General features: G+C 34.1%; 1 protein-coding gene across 6 annotated transcripts in view; it reads right to left on the bottom strand.

Moving 5' to 3' along the window:
- The window catches only part of LOC141461832 (tRNA dimethylallyltransferase), a 498,974-nt gene that overhangs the window by 62,271 nt on the left and 415,427 nt on the right, over positions 1 to 21,276 (bottom strand). For all 6 annotated transcript variants that reach the window (XM_074143235.1, XM_074143208.1, XM_074143218.1 and 3 more), the window contains one exon: positions 10,203 to 10,341. In XM_074143235.1, the coding sequence (XP_073999336.1) occupies positions 10,203 to 10,341 (139 nt within the window). The remainder of the gene's footprint in view (positions 1 to 10,202; positions 10,342 to 21,276) is intronic.

The raw sequence follows: 21,276 nt of genomic DNA, 5'->3' as shown, positions 1-21,276 counted from the left end.
GTTGAACTCGATGATTACCCGGTCAGATTTGGAGGTGTTTGGATCAGGCACAATTTAGGTGCGCCAGAACCGCAATTTTCCCTCTACTTGCCTCACATTCACCAATCCGTTTCTCTCCTTCAATTTAAACAGTAATTATACAAATTTTCACTAACTTTAAAATCCTCCAAATTCATTACTATAATAAGATCCAAAATGCTATCTTTAACCAACAAATTTTGGCACATAATTACAGGCACATCAACATCTGATGTCATTGGAGCCTGGAGCTTTATTTTCAGTGCAACGGCAGCAACATTGTTGTTACAGACAATATTATCCATCTCTAGACTGTGAGCTACAAGAAGCTCTTGGGAAGAGAAAATAGGCCATCAGCTGGATTCGATCGAGGAATCTCCGCGTGGAAATATGGTATACGCTATCCACTGAGGGAATTTCTTTCCAATAAATAATAATTATTATCATTATCATTACGCGGCACTTCAAGCATTGTGTGGTAGAATGCGATGACAACAAGACTGTCGAGAGAGAAGTGAAGAAGTATCGTTCACTTTTAAGCAATACAAGGGATCTTGAGGAATAAGAGGTTTACGCTCATTGTCATTTAGGTTGAAGCACTGTGACTTCATTTTTATAGTCAAGTTCACAAGAAGCGATGTTTGCCAAGAATATCCGAGACTGTATTTAGAGGAAACGCCGAGAAAATGATCCAATCGCCAAAACTTTCTCTAATTAGCATTCAGAATAAGCCGAGATGATGAAATTAATCTAATTGTCAAGTATTTTATAGCTTTCATCTAAGAATGTAAATGAAAATAAATACCAAAAAAGTTCATGCTTATCTGAAGAATTGCAATTTTATTATTAACATCCACGTTTTGCTGAATCATATAAATATACCTAAAGCGCGCACAAAGGAAAAAAGTATTAAGACAAAATGAAGGAAGGTGTTGTACTTATGTTGTAAGTGTTAATTTAGAATGAAACGATAATAAGTAGGAAGACAAATGGATGATTGTTGGGGAAGTTGAAGTAGATATAGTGGCAAGAGTGGACACCAGGTACAGTGAAGGAGCTTGCAGAGGCTGCTTGCCCTGACCTTGCCAGAGCGTTGCACCTTCCGCCAAGGAATATTGCGCAGTATCTCCAGAGACGGTCAACAACTTGGTTTTCGGCTTTCATCCATCAGACCATCTTCTTTTTAACACCTAAATAAAAGAAGAGAAAACAATAACTTTACACAAACAATAACTAGAGAGCACCACTCTAGGTCAGTGATGTCATGTGTTTTTTTTAAAAAGTTCTTAACTGTCTTCTTCTATTGTCTTGAAGAATGAATTAATTACTCAGTAAATTTGCAAAACTAGTAACCAAATTGCTTTCTGCGTATTTTTTCGACTACAACACTAAATTGTCAACAAGGTTGGATCTGTTGTTACAGCAACAACACTTTCACTTACTGACTGGATTTGTAATATTTGAAGATAATAGCTCGAATCCTTTTCGAGATGACAGCCTAAAAACTTACAAATTCTTTGCTTTTCGATACCAGATTTTAATTCCTGTTAATCAACCTTTCTTATTACTTATTACTAAACGCATAATAAAGTGACAATATATTTTATAAGGTAGCCTAACGTCTCCCTCTTATAAAATTAATTGATCTGAACAAATGTTTCAAATACTAATGAAGGCTGTGTATTAGTGTATGGTTATTACGCGTAGTTGGAAGAAAATTGTAGAATCCGAGAGAAAAAAAAGTGAAAAACAGAAATAACAAAGAGTCATTTCCAGTTTGCTGGTATTAACCAAAACGTTGATGCTGGTCTCCTATCAAATTTAAAATCTTTTCTTTTTGAATTTAATGATGACCAACCAAGGGCATAAAAGCATTGACCTACTTTTAAAACCATATTTTTCCTGAAATTTGAAAACTTTAAATCGTGTAAAACTTGCGCTTTCCAAAATAAAAATGCTGAAAGATTGCAATACTTCATCTTAAGGCCGTCAAGATTTTGGAAAAATCTATCTTGTGAAAACACTCCCTTAACCAGTTAAGCGTGGAATTTAGTTTAATCCCCCACCTCACCGTGTGCGGAATTAAAATCAGACAATGACGTGTATACACTTCGAACGCAGGGCATAACAACCAAATGTTTACAACGTCACATAATAGTCACTGCAAGCACTTTTTCTGCAATCTCTGGGGCTTGAGATTACAGAGTATTCTTTGCATTCCAAAATCTTGCACCGCTTCACGTATGCATTGCTCTAGTTAACTGGGGACGGAAGAGCTTTTACAAGAAAGAAAAGAGCTTTGAATTCTGTGCAAAATGAAATCATGCTGGTTTGAACCTCTATCTAAGGTAAAAACGGCATTGCACAAGGGTTGAGAGCTTCTATTTGTGTGTGGTAATTCCCAATCTCTAATGCGGAGACCAAACATGTACCAACCACTTAACATTTGGCTGACTCTCACCACCCCCTCCGTGTAAAATACTTGGCAGGGCAGTTCTATTGGTATGATAAAGGAAACATCCCACCAAATAATATTCTTATTGTATTTTATTAATATTTCGAGTTTTTATAGTTAATGGCAATTTTATATTTTTCACAACGAGTATACACGTCGAACGCACCGTAATAGAGATTTGGTTTGACGTGTATTCACGTCAAACACACTTAACAGATTAAAACAATTATTAACTATTTAATGTTCGTAGGTATGAATATCAAAAATTAATACAAAGATGGGGTTTGAGATGTTACTAAATTTGAGATGTTACTCCCTTATTGCATATTTGTGACTACATTGTACGATAGGCTACCGTTTCCCCTCTCTTTAAACTTGTAACCACAGTTTAATGTAGCCTAACATTCACATTCCCCAGAAGTGTTCTAGCAGTTTTTCTGGGAAAGTTGCAAACAGAACTAAAAGTTTTATAAACAGCCTTCTTTAGTTTTTGTTTTACGCAAACTGGATGAACAGAATCGAATGAAGCAGCATTTTGGGACGAACCCTTACTGCTTCCAAACAATATCTGAATAAAAGTTTCTTTTTTCCTATGAAATTACTTCATTTAAATATTTAAGGCATAAATGTGAGTAGAAAGTTAACGAGGGTTAAAGAGAATCGTTAGGGACACTGTCGGTAAAAAGTAAGAAGACACCAGTGTCACTTTACTTTCGGCACATGAAGCGGTGGCTTTCAGACAATGCCACAGTCATTCACAATTGCCGCACCAAGAAACATCAAAATATTACCAATAAAAAAATAAAACTCAATTTTAATATCTTGACCCGATCGCAATAAGTCCCCTTACGACCTGTCCAGACCCGGTAGCTTGGACGCCAGAAGATAAGTAGATGCGGGAATCAAGATGCGGGCGGAGAATATAACTAGAAGAAGCAATTAATAAGATAAGGTGAAAACGACAAACAAACAAAAAAGTGACCCATCTAAGAAGAACAGATATATGCGGGCAAGATCGTCCTTTAAGGTTCAGTATAATTGGATATTCTCCAAGCTAAAACTTGCTTAATTTGGTAGATATGAAGATTTCAATTGCAATTGCCGGAAGTAGAAGTAAGCTTCTTTTAATCAGAACTATAAGATTGTGCTTCGGTGGAACATTATACATCACAGAATCTTGGTCACTCAGACCTTGGTAGCTTATTGGATCGGGGATAGTTAAAGTGGCACTTGTCCGGGAAGAGCATCAAACTACACTGGTACAACAAACAGTGGAACCGCAGATAGTGGACACACGATACTAAGTATTCGTTTCTAATGTTTATGATTTAGGCTAGCGATTTAGGAGATCTGGAATACCTTTCTTTTCCAGCAAAATATACATCAAGGAAATTGTGAAGGTCGTTCTCATCAGTTGGAGACACCAGCGCGCATTTCACAGGAAAGGCAGCGTTAAAAAGGAACCGTCCAGTAGGAAGGATCTTCCAATAAAAATAGAGAATTCGCAGGATCACAATAACTTAGCTTATTAATGAAGTTAGAGAAAGAAAAAAGAACAAATTTCTAATAATAAACAATAATAACAATAACAGTTATCTCAGGTATTTACTTTAATCTGGTTAATATTGAACATTATTTTGCCCGTTGATTAAATTTACACTTTATTTTCGATAAATTTTGTAAATAAAATTAAGTGATTTCACAGAATAAAGGTTTGTTTATATATTTACTTTTATTGATTAAGATGAGCAAGCTTTTTCAATAGAAACTAGAAGACAAAACTTTGATAAAACTAAAACAAAACAGAAAAACGTCTTTTGTTAAAACTATAGCCTTTCACAATCAAATATTGGAAAGGGTGAATGACTGTTGAACTGTTTGGAAGGTCAAGTTCTGAATGAATGGTGACTATTAATATGGTGACTATAATGAATGGTACTATAATAATAAATCTTTGTCAAAAAGTTATCAGAGGAAAAAGTTTTTTCTTTTTTTTTTTTGCAAATGAAAATGGCGCTGGCAAAATAACAGTGTGCTTCGGGAACTTCGTCAACAACTGTGGTGAGAAGTTAAGTAACCAACAACTGACCAAATAACATTCGCCTTCTTTCAACAATAACATGTGGAGAAAATTTTTCTAAGAACACATTATGACTCATCTAGTTGTTATTAGTTTAAATTTATGTTTGTGCAATGGAGCTGAAGTAGAATTAGAGAGTGGTACAGTCAATGAGTATGAAATAGAATTCCACGAAGACTGTATGAGTGGATTTCCAAATTAGTTACTAGTAATGGTGAAAGGACTAAATGTTTATTGACAAAATTCCAATGAAATGTCATCTGCTCCACAAATACTTATATATTTGAGAAATTTAGTATAATAAATAATACTTATAATATTATATAATAAATAATGTAGCCTTAAAAATATTTAAAAAAAAATCCTTATATAAGTTAAGTAATCGCCTATTTCATAGGCGGGGCTAACCTAATTAGGTGTCATGGCGGGGCTAACCTAATTAGGTGTCATGGCGGGGCTAACCTAATTAGGTGTCATGGCGGGGCAGAACCACATGTTTTATACCATTCTTTTTCTTACGTATAAAAAAGTAACCACACGCGGAACTAGAACTAATGATTTGCCAACTAAGTTACCCTATGACCTAGGCCATAAATGTCCCCAATCCTAGCCGATTGCAAAACTCTATTTTTCAACCAAATCTCATAATAATCTTCACATTTTAAACTTTCCAGCCTCTTTATAGAGCCTTTTCAAATCCGTTAAGACAACTTTATAAAGCTCTCCCTCCGAATCCACTCTAAAGATTGCAAAAAGCACGAGCAAACTCCAGGGTAGCAGTAGTACAAACTCAGTGGATTCTGTAATTGCCGGATTACCATTCATCAGATCAAATTTTTTTACTTCAAAACCTAGAATATTTAATGGACACATATATTTGAAACATATTTCTAGAAAATGATTAAAAACAAAAGACTGTAAGTATGATTTCTTCTCTAAACTAACGTTTATATCCGTTTGGGTAGGATAGAAGGAGCATTGCTGGGGGATTTAGTAATTCCAAGGTTGTTTCTTAAGGCTTTAAGTAGGCAAAAACAAACCAATCGTTCCGTAATCCTGGATATAAGCATAAACCGACGCAAGTGACCAAAGAACAAGGCTGCAAGAGTGCTCCACATTGACAGATTCTGCAAATACTCTCAGTTCACCAACAATCTTTTCTCTAAAGTATTTCTATAACTTTTAATGACTGCGAATTAGTTGTAGAATAGAAGCATGCAAGGAGTTTCAAAATTGGATGGCTTGATGGTCGTAATTATTGCAGCTCAAGTTTTTTTTAAGTTGAAACTGAAGTAAGAATAACTAGAAGTGTAACTTTTAATGCTACTTAAATAACGAATTTTCCAAACCATGGAACAGACTGTGGTACAATGTGAATGTAAATGTTGGAATTAGAGAATGATTTCATTCTGTCACATAGATAGCAAAACATCTTAACTGAGTCACTTATGTTACATGCGTACTGAAATAACTGATTTGGCTACATTATTGCGCATATATACAATTTTTATTGACTTTTTGGGAAAATATTATTTTGAATTTCAAAATATGAAAATAATAGTTTAAAACGAAAAATTAATTTTGTAAATAATATTGAGAGCATTTTATACTAACGTTGCATTTTCCTTTGCAACGTACTTAATTGCATTAGCTTATCCAGTTTTTGGAGATTAACTTTGATAAGGATTTTGGTAATTACCACAAAACATGAAATGATTAGTTCGTTACACAAGGTTTTTGAGATTCTTTCCCAAAAAACAAAATCAATTTATGAGATTCTTGAGTATCAGTGATTTCAGATGCGAAGATCAATAGTGTGGAGTCATCTAGTTAATCGTTTGTAAGTCTTTTTAAATCTTAAATCGATTGCTAAGGGGCACTTAGTAATTGATTCTATTACTGCAAACTTATTCTTGTAGATAGTAATTTTATATTATATCTATATTATATCTGGATCTATTTTATGTATTAAAAAGTTACTAAGACTTCTTTTTATCTTTTTCTTCTTTTTTAAACTAGGTTTCTCGATTTATTGTTTGTTTGTTTAATCAGTGGCATTATAATATTGGTAAATGACAATAAAAAAAAAAAATGAGGCAATTTAGGGATTTTAAAAGAAATAAATCCTTAAAAACTAAGCTCCACTTCGGAAAGATTTGCCTAAGTTGCCTCACAACTTTTAATTTACACGAAAATTGCAACACAGCTGTGAACTCCTGTCTAAGCTGAGTTTACGGACCTTCCTAAATACATGTAATGCAGGGCCTAGAATATATTTGTGCAGGAAATTTGTACCAAGTTTGGACTTGCTGTGATTTTCATTTTACCTTCTTCTCTTTTGGGACCTGTTCCAGTTCAAAATTACACACATTAACCATACTCTCTCGCTTCCACTTCATTGTTATAAGAGAAAGTTGTAATAAATTGTTTTATTACAGTTTTATGGTAAGTAATGAATGCAACAGGAGGGTCATTCGGTGTTATTAATTCCGTCTATATAGAGTCCATAAAAAGTTATTTCAAGATTATCTCCGTAAGTACGAAGTTAATTTAACGATAGTCGTAAACAAGTGGTGTACATGAAGGCCAGTGAAGCTTAAAAGACATAATTAGACTTTAACTGTTTGACGTAAGTAATTTGTTTAGTTATTTTTAGGTTTCATACCAATTTTCTCGTTACAAACAATTTATTAATTGTGGTAACAGAATTTGTAAAAAATAAGTTGAGATTAACAATCTCTTTTTTTTTAATCTTCTTTCCTTTTTTTTTATAGTCGACCGGCGAAGGCTAAATAGAAATTGCAGTGGGAAGGGGTAGATAGTGGGCGATGGTTTGCACAGTAAATTAAGTCAGTAATTAAAGTGTGTCAGAGATTGTAAACTAGAAAGTATTGAAGAGGCATGTTTCTGAAAAGTAATATAGATGATGGATTGATTGATTTACGTAACTAATAATTCAATCATGTCTGCCATCACCTTTCACACTAATCTGATCAATTAGCCGCTTTCCTAATTATTTAGCTAGACGAGAAAACATTTTGCAGTTAGTGTAGCTACCTAAGTATTTCGATCTGTAGAAACACAAGATGAAGTTCACAAGAAGTTATAAAATCAAACTAAGATTCTTTAAGCACAAAGAATATGGCGAGTTTATTTCAAAGTGGAATCAAATTAAATCTTCCAAACACCGTCGTTTCTCTTCTTTTTTTTTTTTGTCTTTTTTCTCTGTTGCCATATTAACCCAGGTCTCTAGAATATTCGCCGAAAATAGAAGGCGCTGAAATTCTCATAGTTTAAAAATAGCTTGTATCAGACTACCTTCAAGAAAGTCAGAGAAGTTGGTAGTTAAAGTATCCAATTAGAATTATTTAGGAACCTCTCTTCTGGCCAAATCTTAATAATAATTGTAATTTGACGGAAATTAAAATGACTCGTTTTTCAATCTGTATGCTATAAAACTAATCAATCTTACGTTTTAGGTAATACGTATCGTATAAAGTTACTGTAACATGAACATCGCTTAGAAATTCTCTTTTTAAATGAATTAGTCATCTGGACTTCTTTGATTCTTGTTCCACTTCTTCCAAAAGTAAAAGAATTCACAGAGTTACATCTGGTCGGATTCTGTCCCCTTTTGTTCGAACACCTTCCATCGTCATCAAAGCTAAAGAAGAGGAAGTTGTCAGCTAAAAACAGGACCGATATTAGGATATTTTCTTATTTAGATCAAAGAGATTCAAGCTAGCAGCTTGATCAAAATACTAGAAGTGAAACACTGGTTTGAAAAAAAATCTAGCATAATCAAACTATACTTTCTGTTTCTTAAAGTAATTGACTTCAATATTAAACAAGTTCTTTATTTTTTTGCTTTTTGGAAGCGCAAATTCGAGAAACGTGCTAGAAACTACAAAATGTGTTCTGTAAAATCGCACTTCAAGCCTGTCCAATTTCCTTGGATTTTGGTCACACACTTAATCCTAATTAACATTTAATGTGCACGATAAGTCCATAAAGTACCCAGAAATGGCCATTTAAGGGATAGCCTATACACCAGCCTTGCTCAGAAGTACCCTTAAAACGGAGAATAAATGAACCTGCTCTACACACACCAGACCAACTTTTTTGGACTAATGAGCCTTTCAAACAAATATGTCTAATGAAAACTTTTGATTCGAGAAATTTATCACGATTGTAATTCCTCATACTTTGGTAAGAAAATGTATAAACTGGTTGACGACTGCTAATTGAAAATCATTGAAACTGCGCAAAATTATACAAAAAAAATAAATTGTTAAGGCCTTTTTTAATGTTATAAATACGTAGTTTGGTTTTCATGGCCCTCAGGGAGCACCTGAGTGGAATCAAGAGTCAACTGTCAACAAAAATGCACCGTCCCAACAAAATTATCACGCACCGACTTGGCACAAAATTCTTGTCGAGATTGAAGAGAATGAAAATGAATTAAAAATGCATAATTAATTTTTCATTAACAGCTCGATGAAATTCTTGACATGTCTGTTAGATATTTTCGTTACATTTCAGCATGAATTTATCCTAATTTATGTTAAAAATAAATGCACAAAGTTAAACGGACCATTTACTAATTAAATTATTATGCTAATTTCGTTGTGGTTTCACTGCGCTCTGGTGATTCACAGCAGCTAAATTCATTATAATTTAAACAAATTAACGTTTGAGTTTTGAATGTTGGGACGATTATTCTATTTTATTTACAAAATGTTTGAATATAAATGTTTCACAAAATTATAACCTTAGTGAAAAGAGCACTTGTACTTAACATCAAGGCAAGCGAATAAAGTTACGGCAGCTTACTTTATTTGGTTCATAAATTTTCTACTTTTTTAATGTTTTTGAATTTTAAGATAATTAAATGTTCAAAACTGGAAGGAAGTGAAATAAACTACTATTCGCTCTAGGAGGGAATAGTGATCATCACAAAATATACAAATACTGCTTAGAAATATTTGATGTTAACACCCGTTCGACATCATTCAAATCTGAATCATAGTTGCAACTTACAATTACTCAAAGCTGCACATGTTTTATGAATTTATAGGCCATTAGTTCCCCAGAATGTTTATCTTTAAGTTAGTCTTTAAAAAAATGTATATTTTAAAGTTCATTGAGAAGGCATTTTTAGCAAGTTTAGTTAAATTATAAAATAGAACCATCTTATTTAACGACAGCTGAAATTCTGAACGATTCTGAAGATTTGCACTAAATACCAGAAACACAGTTTCCGTTTCTCTAAAAAACAACATTGCTATCTGACTCCAATATGGAATAACTATCTTAAAACTGGTTCTCTATTCCAAATTAATAATTGGCCTCGAAAAAAGGTAAAAGCTGATCTTGGCTCACATTTGGGAAATAATGCAACAGCTTTATAATAATAATAATTATACTAAATAATATTTCTATAAAAAAACTTTCATAACTTATGCCAAAGAACAAAAAAATATATGCAAAACTTAAATAACGCCACAATCAACTCGTCGCAGGTCATCAAACAGTAACCACACGGAAATAACTTTGTCTAAAAGCGATAAACGTTTGTGCCCCGCAAGTTTATATAACATTTTTTTTAAAAATACTTTGAATAAAATATAAATAATAAGAATCTATTACCGAATCGGCATCGATCCAGAACATAACTGAGTTTGGAAATCTAATTGGGCCGCCTAAATGGGATCCACCTCGCTGAGTTTGCTGTTCCTTCAATATCTCAGAATGAGGCCTTTTTCTTTGGGCAAACACTTGTAACGATCTGTAAACAAAAATTTTTAATGCATTATTTAAAGAAACTTAAACAGGGTTCAAATAACCTAATTTTAAGCTAATTAGAAAGTTAATAATTATGATGAACATGTCGCTGTTTACATAGTTTTCATTAACTTACAGAACCAGGGAGGGAGCTGAACCTGGTCCTTAACTGTGATCATTTTTATTTTCATTTATTTGCCCATCACAATTTACAGTAAGTATAATAATCAGTGAATCTGATGTAAGTAGTTTTCTAGGATGGTTTAACTGGAAGAGAGAAGCAGTCCACGGCTGTAATCTGGCAGGAGATGGTTACTTTACAGTTGTTGGTGGTCACGAGGCCATCAGCGTCTTAATCGACGTACTGGGCAGCCTGGAAGCGAGGTAGAGACAAGATTTCGAACTAGAGACTTTGTGCAGTAAAGAAGAGGGTCAAAGAATTTTCGATATTAGGAGATTGACATTTCAGTTGCAAATGAAACATTCAGATCATTGTGAAGGATACTCTTTAAGACATAAAAATGGAGCATTTGTTATCTCACGAAGTATTTTTGTTTGAAAAAACTAGATTTTTTTTTTTAGAAATCTGAAAGTTTGGCAAAACTTCACAGTTCAAGTCCGTAGGTCCAGATCGTTGTATATTAGTGTTTGTGTCCTAATGATAACTTCGATTGTCTGCCTTTTTAGTTGTAGTAGTAATTTGTTCCGTCGTTTAAGTTCAAGTCTTTTGCTTCTAGAGAGCGAGTTCCACGTTAATCTCCTGTTGATGTCCATCCGAGGTAGCGAACTAAGTTAGTCGGAAAAGATAAACAAAGGGGGATAATCATAGTTTTCCCACATTAATTTGCTAATATTCACGAGAAGATGCGGTCAGTTTATATCGTATAGTACGCATCCGTTGAAGTAGGTGAGGACGAGCGTTTAAAACAGGAACCTTCTCAGAGACAATCTTCCTAATCAATCATCAACCTAAACATGTATTTTGTTCTAAAACTTCTTGACTATTAAAATGACACAAACGCAAAAAACCTTATCGTCACCGATGAACTAATTATTATTCTTACACAATGAAATTTTGGGATTAATTTTTAACACTCATAAATGTTATAAAATTGTCAGAACAATGTCGCATTTTAGAACAGCTTAAGTTTAGTGGCTAGCAACTCGCTTAAATGAAGTTTGGGGGAAAATGTTTCTTAAAGTGATAGGAAAGCGTTTATTCAATGTTCCTAGAAAATCTGCAATAAAAGCAATACTTCCACTTCCGAGAGATGAGAGATAATAAAAATTCGCTGCTTGGTCTAAATTTGGAACTTCTTTTTGAACAATACGTATCTAAATCAAGTATACAAGATTACCAATTTTTTTTTAATGCTCTGAAGATGTCAAAAATTATATCCAGAGGGAACTCAAAATTAAAAATCAAGCACTGATTATATTATCTGCGTAAAAGATTTGTCAAGTGGACAGTGGAATGAGAAAAAGATGATTCAAGTAACAAGTGGAGAAACCTTTAAGGACACTATATGATACAATGAAGATGAAGCAATAGTATTGATGAAATGGAAGGATCAACTCTGGAATGTGGTCCAGAGATGACAACTCTAAACAAAAAAGAAGTTCTACTTGTAAAATCAAGATATTTTAAATTTTTCACAGCAATATGTTAGAATCGTCTCTCTAGTATTTTTTCTTTTTTTCTTATTAAGTCGCGTCAACTTCTGAGGTCATTGGCGTCTGGAACTTCTCTCCAGTGAACTACCGTCAACCGAACAGTGAGCTGTGAGAAGCCCCTAGGAAAAGAATAACTAAAGGCCAGCAACTGGATTCGAACCCGTGATCACCGCGTAGGAATCCTGTGTACGCTGCCCACTGAGCTAATGATTTCACTTCCAGTAATTAATGCAATGTCTTCTCCTCCAGCTAACCGCATTATTCTAAAAATAAGTATAACAAGTTTGAAAGAAAATGTATAAACCTGTAGTTACTACACTGTATTGGTTTAATAATCGTTTTAGAGTTTAATAACGTACTCAAATCGTAGTCTCAAACGTCGAGAATTAAAGAAAATTATTTTCTAGAAGTGACTAACGCCATGGTAGTTGCATTGTGTGAGATGGAAAATTGCAAATAATGTGCAACCACCAAAGTGGCGTAACAAGACAATGTGACATTAGAGCAAAATTTAACTCGTGTCTGAAGTGTTTATTAATTTTGAAAGCTTAAAGTGGATCTCTAGGTCATCTTTGTTTCAGCCTGCTGTACTTGAAAAGTTATGATGGAATGAAGAGTTCGTTAACTTTGATTAAGATGGTCTCATGTGGAGAAATAAAGTAGGACAAATCCAGATTTGGCTAGATCTCGGGTGAATGAGATTTTGAGATCATTATCAAAAATAATAATAATATTATATATATACGGGAAATTTCGAAAAAAGAAAAAAACGCGTATTTAATCATTTTTAGTCTAGTTTATTTTCAGTGATTACCCCATTTTTTCAAACCCCTGTATCTCGAGATACAGCATCCAACTTTGTTTTTTCAAATGGAACGTTATATTTTTTTTTGCATATTTTTATAGTATTTGAGCTCCTAAAAACAACAAAAAAAATTTTTTTGAAATCGGTTAGGTTTTTCAAAAGTTATGGCAATTTAAAATATTAAAAACAAATTTCAGTTTATTGTCAAAATTACGTTATTTTTTCTAAAGAATCTGTTCAAACTGGGCACAATAAACGGATAGGCAAGCAAAAACTCTGGACTCCCACGCTCTGTTCGTAGCAGCACTTATGGCGGCGAAGTCAAGATCTAGACAGGCTAGAGTTATTCAACGTTTCAGATCATCGACTGAAGCCAAGGGATTAAGGTTACTGTAAACTTTATTTTTTAGATATCCCCACAAAAAATAGTCCATTTGGGTTAAGTCCAGAGAACGAGGTGGCCACTGGATGAGACAATGAGTCCCTAAGCACTTTTCATGGAAATTTCTGTCCATGTAACCTCGAACAACTCTCGCATTATGTGCCGGGCAACTATCTAGTTGAAAATACATATCTAGCCGACGTTGCAGAGGAACATCTTCAAGCAGAACTGGCAAAATGTCTCTTAAAAAAAGTTAGATACCTTTCACCAGTTAGGTTCTCTCTGTAGAAGTATGGGCCACACCAAACGTTTGTAGAAAAAACAACCTGAACGTCGAATAACTTTAGCCTGCCTAGATCTTGACTTCGCCACCATAAGTGCTGCTGCAAGTAAAGCGTGGGAGTCCAGAGTTTTGGCTTGCTTACCCGTTGATTGTGGCTAGTTTGAACAGATTCTTTAAAATTAATAACGTAAATTTGACAATAAACTGAAATTTGTTTTCCATATTTTAAATTGCCATAACTTTTGAAAAACCTAACCGATTTCAAAAAAATTGTTTTTGTTGTATTTAGGAGCTCAAATACTATAATAATATGCAAAAAAAATATAACGTTCCATTTGAAAAAACAAAGTTGGATGCTGTATCTCGAGATACAGGGGTTTGAAAAAATGGGCCAATCACTGAAAATAAACTAGACTAAAAATGATTAAATACGTGTTTTTTCTTTTTTCGAAATTTCCCGCCGTTTAAAAAAAAAGTGGGTGGAGCATATAACTCTGGTCACCCTGTATATACCAGGAATGGATTTTTAGATTGAAGGCCACCGACAAATAGAACTTTTGGTAATAATCCATAAGTTAAGTCCACAAGTTCAGAATGGTTTTTTTAAGGAGATATACTAGTTGTCTTTTTTTTAGGCTATCGAAAATTTTTAGCGACTATCGAGAAGTCTTAAAAGACGTTTGTAACGGTGGTTGGTTTCCAGCCTTTTGCGTCTAGCATGAGACAGACTTGATACTGGTTACAAAGAGTGGTTTGGTAAATGGAAGACCATCTTAATATATCTTTATCAACTCTAAATTAAGGTGTCAGCTTACTCGTAAATTAAGTTGTGCGCCTTCCTTTCACTCTTTCATGTTTTCTAAAAACAATTATTTTCTTTCTCTAGCTCAAACGGACTCAATTAATCCATCATCTCTCATGCTTGGCTCTCTTCGACAATGCTTCCAAAATCTGAGCAGCGAGATTTCTACGGAGAGTTATGAGTAAATAATTCTCTTCGGAGACACCAGTGGACGGTTACTCTGCTTTCTGGTTCTCAAAAATGCATGTTTACCAAAAAATAGACACAGAACTTGAAATAAAATTGCAGTCAATTATTTCTAAATAATTAGAGTTTACTGAAGATAAGTAAAAAGACTAAAACTACTGGGTTTTTTTTCCTCTTTTTTATCGCCATCATTTAATGATAAAGTTAAGTTTACAAAGTATAAAATTCAGTGAAGAGGCACCATCTTTTTCAATGTGCTGGCCGACGCGAGAATAATTTGGTTCAGTCTAAAACAAGTTGAGCGTATAGTTCTTCCGCTTCTACGGCAACAGTTTGCTGTAGTTTGATAAATAAAATCAAGCACCCAACTTCTACAACAATTGTTGGAAAATCTTTTTAAATAGCTTTGACAAGAAGACAGATAAGTTTCTCTTTTTTATTATTTTATTCGCTATTTGCGGCGAGGAAGGAAGCAGGAAAATGAAGTCTACTCTAACTTTGAGCTTTACTAAAAGATAAGAGGGTTGGCAATACTCTTTATTATTTCATTTTATTTAAAAATAAATTTCGCGGAGAAATAGTTCAATCGATAAAAAGATTTTTAAATTCTGTTTTTCATTATTTTCTCCTTTTTTCAGCCCGCATTAAAACAGCGGAAATTTTAAGATTTTCTCCAGTGAAAAGGGAGAAGACACTGAATTAAAATTGCCATTATCTTTTATCCAAAAACTAGGACAAATTTACATCAATTTGACAGAATTTACAAATACGTTTCAACTCTATTTTCACCTGACAAGCCCCAAGATATTTGTGCAAAACGCATGAATGGATAAGAGTTGACATTTCGTTATGGAAAACTCAAGTTTTCATTCTTTGTCCACGAGATCCTCACCTAGACATCCTAGTTTAACAGAACCTCAGGACTGGTAAGGGGCTCGAACTGATGGATACTATCTAGTAGTGGCGTAGGTTTTCTACCCGTAGAATCTAATCTCTGCTTTGAGATAACACAAGTGAACACTACAGTTAGTCTCAAGTTTCTTACATTAGTAATTGAAACTTCTTCCCCAAAGCGTTGATGGTTAATCCAATTTAGAGGAAGGATTACATATAAAAAATAATGTCGCATGTTTAGCACACTAAACAAAATTTGCATCAGTTTACAACAGGGACAGCTAACCTGCCCGGTGGCCGCACGAGGCCCGGCTTGAATCATTTCATGGCTCGCTGTATTCGTCTTAATTTTATAAAATTTGTTTATTATCTCCAATCTTCTTGATCGGAGAGGAAATGGGTGTTTTCCGGTACATACTCGTACATGGATACCTAGGACAGTTGTTGTAAACGTGACAAATGAGTATATCTTTTTCTTTCATTTCTAAATACGAAGGGACAGTAAGAATATGAGAGCTAGTTTGGATAGAAAAAGTGAGCTTTTTTAGTGAAATTTCCTTGATTTTTGTTTCTAACATTGCATTTTTATGTCAGGCGTCTGTTATACACATTAGAAGTGATAATTTTGGAGGTAGTGAATCAGAAAAAAGGGAAAAATAAAAATTCTTCATTAGATTTCCTGGAATTTCCTTGTTTTCGGTTTTCAACACTGTATTTTTATGCCAATCGCAAATTATACACATTACGTCTCCTATTTTTGGATACAGAGATTCAGAAAATAAGAAAAACTACTAAATCTATAGTTTTACTGTAATTTTTTGGTTTTCTATTTTCAACATTGCATTTTTATGCAAGGCGTATATTATACATGTTTGGTCGGCTAGTTTTGTGTCTAGAGGTCCAGAAAATAGAAAAAATAAAAATCTTTATAACTTATACTGGAATCTCCTTATTTTTTTGTATCATTATATTTATGGAATTGACATTTACATTTCCTTCATATTTCGGATTGCTTCATCTCCTGCCCTATTGGTGTCATCTACGTGTAAAGATAGGGAATTATAGTACTCATCTACCTTTACAATTGTATGCTATTGAGCCTTCTAGCAGTACTTTTAAAGGAGATACGAGGTGATAAAGTTTCGAAGTTTTACATTTCCTTCATATTTCGGATTGCTTCATCTCCTGCCCTATTGGTGTCATCTACGTGTAAAGATAGGGAATTATAGTACTCATCTACCTTTACAATTGTATGCTATTGAGCCTTCTAGCAGTACTTTTAAAGGAGATACGAGGTGATAAAGTTTCGAAGTTTTACATTTCCTTCATATTTCGGATTGCTTCATCTCCTGCCCTATTGGTGTCATCTACGTGTAAAGATAGGGAATTATAGTACTCATCTACCTTTACAATTGTATGCTATTGAGCCTTCTAGCTGTATTTATAAAGGAGATACGATGATAAAGTTTCGAAGTTTTACATTTCCTTCATATTTCGGATTGCTTCATCTCCTGCCCTATTGGTGTCATCTACGTGTAAAGATAGGGAATTATAGTACTCATCTACCTTTACAATTGTATGCTATTGAGCCTTCTAGCAGTACTTTTAAAGGAGATACGAGGTGATAAAGTTTCGAAGTTTTACATTTCCTTCATATTTCGGATTGCTTCATCTCCTGCCCTATTGGTGTCATCTACGTGTAAAGATAGGGAATTATAGTACTCATCTACCTTTACAATTGTATGCTATTGAGCCTTCTAGCTGTATTTATAAAGGAGATACGAGGTGATAAAGTTTCGAAGTTTTACATTTCCTTCATATTTCGGATTGCTTCATCTCCTGCCCTATTGGTGTCATCTACGTGTAAAGATAGGGAATTATAGTACTCATCTACCTTTACAATTGTATGCTATTGAGCCTTCTAGCAGTACTTTTAAAGGAGATACGAGGTGATAAAGTTTCGAAGTTTTACATTTCCTTCATATTTCGGATTGCTTCATCTCCTGCCCTATTGGTGTCATCTACGTGTAAAGATAGGGAATTATAGTACTCATCTACCTTTACAATTGTATGCTATTGAGCCTTCTAGCAGTACTTTTATAGGAGATACGAGGTGATAAAGTTTCGAAGTTTTACATTTCCTTTATATTTCGAATTGCTATATCCACTCTCCTACAACTGTACGCAATTCCGACTTGTTATATCTACTGTCCTGTTGATGCAATGTTTTTTTTATTACTCGAAGAGAAGTTGTATATACACTGCTGGAGTATTTATTGCCAAGCAACTAGTTCTCCACAGCGTATATCTTCATAAGCAAATATATGAAATTATAGAGTAACCTAACATGAAATCTTTGTCAGACGGAAGGTTACAGGATTAAAAGAGAATGTGAAACGTACAAATTTCAGTCCCAAATAGTCAAGTTTTCATGTGATTAGGTAGTGAGAATGCAACATTGATTTCTCACGAAAAGCAATCAGGATTTTTTCTCAAGTTTTATTTCCCGCTCCTGAAGTTTATTGCTCTTTTCAGTTCGGATGCGAGTCCTAGACCTGAACAGGATTGACCACGAACTTGCGGAGATTCCTCATCACAGTTTTTCTCCCCCCAAACTCACAAAAAGAGAATGCATTGGATGAAACATTTTTCGTAACATATTCAACGTTTCTCTTAAAGCCTCATTTCCTTTAAAATCAATTCGTAAAATATGTTAAAATCCTCCCCTCTACGAGATAGGAATATTAAATAAATTTATTGTTAAATGAATTTTTTTCATAATTTTGTTTGTTTCTTTCGTAGAAGTAGGGTTAGTAGATTACTTGGAGAAATAGTGTGGATTACATAGAGGGCGTAGATGTCTGCTTGGAACTGTACCCAGTACATTCTGTGTTTTATGTAACTAGGTAAGAAGAGATTGAAGCCTGTAGGGAAAAGAGTACAGAGGGACTGTGCTATAAATATGCAAGTTCATGAATGGGCCACCCACAAATATCAACGTCAGTCTAAACCACAAGAAAACCTATCTTCTACAGAATGATTTGCGTCTGTCTGCTTGGACCAACTCTCTACACTTTTACACCTTCTGCTCTTTTATTTTTTTGCTGTTTAGGATATCTTTACAACAAGATATCTACATGATTCATAAGCTTTCAAGCATTTTCTTTCTTTTTATTTTTTTATTTAATAATACCTGCAGTAAACGGCAATTTTGGCAATAAACCAAACAGCAGTGGGGTGCATCTTCCCATCAAGCTTTCGACCATTTAATTTCTTCCCAGGCCCCTTTCACTTAAGGTTTAACTGACTTGTTTCGCACGTGAGGACGTTTAAAATGGAATTTAAAAGAAAGTTACATATCAACATTTTCACTCAAAATTATGCTAATATAATATAATTATATAATATAATCATCATCATCATTAAGCTTAAACGCTTATCTCATCAGAATTGATTAGAGTTTAAAAATGAATTTGTTCAATCGTTCTCAGTTCATTGCATTCTTATTTCCAAATGATTCTGATTGAAATGGTCCCAAATTATTGCTGAAGTCTCGTGTAATTTTGGCGATTGCAAGTAAGGAACTTTGATAGATGAGGCTCCTTTTTAGATTAATTACTATTTCTACTATACGTAGTTAAAAAGAGTACAAAAATTACATCAGTAATAAGAGTGAATTCATTAAGAAAGACATGGGAATATTATGACACTATTTAAAAAATAAATAAAAGCTATCGAGGAATGCAGAATAGCGGAAGAAGAGAACAACCTGTTTCTTTAAGACGTTGTTGTCTAAATATTAGATGGATACGGTACTGGATTTTTTATCTTCGATGTGGTTTGTAGTAGCTCGAGGGGCTTTCAATAACACCGCCATAAAAATACCAATCTAAGTAATGTTACTTCAAAGTAAAGAATGAATGAGACAGATGATGCTACAGACATCTTCTTCTCATTGAGAATTAGTTAGAAAAGACATTAGATAAAGTAAATGCTCACTTAGTAAATAAAATTATGAAATTGTCCTGCAGAATGTAATCAAAACAACAGAAACTGATAAAGAAGAAGAAGAAAAAAAAAGATTAAAAGAACAAAAGATAACCAAGTTTTGATTCATAAAGGATGCAGAAAAATATTGTGAAGGGGCTCCCATCAAAGGTGCACTAAAATCTTGTAAACTTTCGTGGAATGATGAGCCATCAAGGAGTGTCAATTCTGGTTATAAACTGACATCATCCCACTTAAATATAGATAATTGTTAACATAAAATCAATGGCAACCAATGGAGTACCATTCAATTATTGCAAACTGCCTGTTTTACTTGTCTGAAGTAAGTTTGATTCTAAACAAGAAATTACCGGTTTTAGAACAATCAATGTCGAGAAATATAAAAATATCTTGAATAATTGAATTTATCAATTTCATTTTTTTAACAGTAAACGCTTACTTCACACAATATAATCAAGGATTAGTAGTTCAATACGAGATGGTTCTGTCGAGTAACGAATTTAATTGAGCGGACAGATTGTGTGCAAGCACATCTTGGTTTGTTCCCTGCGCTTCGCCAATCGGCTTGCTGCTAATTGTAGCTTTGACGTGAAAAATCACATGGAGTGAATTGGCCAAGCTTCGATAATCAAAAACCTTGATCATGCAATTCTACAGCATTAGAAAATTGTTTTCAATGTTCACTTTATCGGTGACGCCAGTCATGATTCGTAGAATTTGATTATACATATTTTTGAGTAAATAAAGAAAATTATCGCTACTGTCAATTTCTTAAATATTAATACTCTACTTAGTAATGGTTAATCAAAGCGATGTTCAGATAAAGAAATTATCTTATTTGTTTAGGAGTTTGGCACGCCAATCCTGGAGTGCCCATAGGAAATCTAAAAAAAAACAGTCTGTAACTCTCATTTTATACTTTGCCAATTCATCAGCTTTAATTCGTTAATCAAAAAGCTTTTTGTCGTTAGAGGAAACCTTAGAGCTATCTTGATCCTTTGTCTACATCGTTTCTCTATTCTTCAGCATAACTATTTCCAAATATTCTCTTCTAAGTTTCCGCGGGCGACCTCAACCTCTCCTTCACACACACCCTGGCCGCTCACCACTCCTCTCATTGAAGTTCATTGAAAATAATTGAGGTTAAATTCTCTTTTATCTTAAATCATATCTCTTTGTGTTTTTCACTTCACACCTGTGTCTTCATCAGCAGAAGAGGCAAAATTTTCACTAATTATGCTGTAGCTATCTAAAAGTAGAATGCACTGAAATATTTACCTCCGTGCTTATTAATTCCTTCTCCATTTTCATTCTTCATTATACATTCAGCGGAGACAAGTTTGGCGAGATGTTTAGTGCGCAGGAGATCCCCAGTTTGTGCCCAGAGTGTAACTAAGTTCTTGTTTGTTGGATAAATTTTAATCGTAAGCTTTGCTTCCGCTCTTGGACGTTAAGAAATAATGCCGATTACTTTATTCTTAATTGATGGTCTCTAAAAATTTCTCAGCTTATGGTTTAATCAACATCTAAAGCTGCGCCGACAGTACCAATTTCCGGACAGAATTCTCTTGTAACTAGTAACAATGTCTACCACTGGCGAGAGCGTTCCATAAACAACCAAGAAGAGTAGTTTGGTCTTGAACGCGAGACCTTCGACTCGCAAATCGGCCGCCCTATTAACTGAACTAATTCCTTTCTTACAAGATACTTTTAAAGCACAAAATTAAGAAACGAAAAATTGGAAAAAGAACAAAGTAAAAACAGATTGGGTAAAATGAGGACTTAGGGATTTGATGAGAATACGAGCGGCAGATAGTGGAGAAAAAGAGAGCTGTTGCGGTCCCCTCAAATCCAAAGGCGCAAAACGAACAACTATTCGGATGCCTACTGCACGTAGAAGAAAGG

Source organism: Rhodnius prolixus, unplaced genomic scaffold (genome assembly GCF_049639745.1).
Source record: "Rhodnius prolixus isolate KJV_2025 unplaced genomic scaffold, Rpr scaffold_1, whole genome shotgun sequence".
Classification (NCBI taxonomy): domain Eukaryota; kingdom Metazoa; phylum Arthropoda; class Insecta; order Hemiptera; family Reduviidae; genus Rhodnius; species Rhodnius prolixus.
Note: the sequence above shows the minus strand (reverse complement) of the source record. Positions and strands in the feature narration are given on the sequence as shown.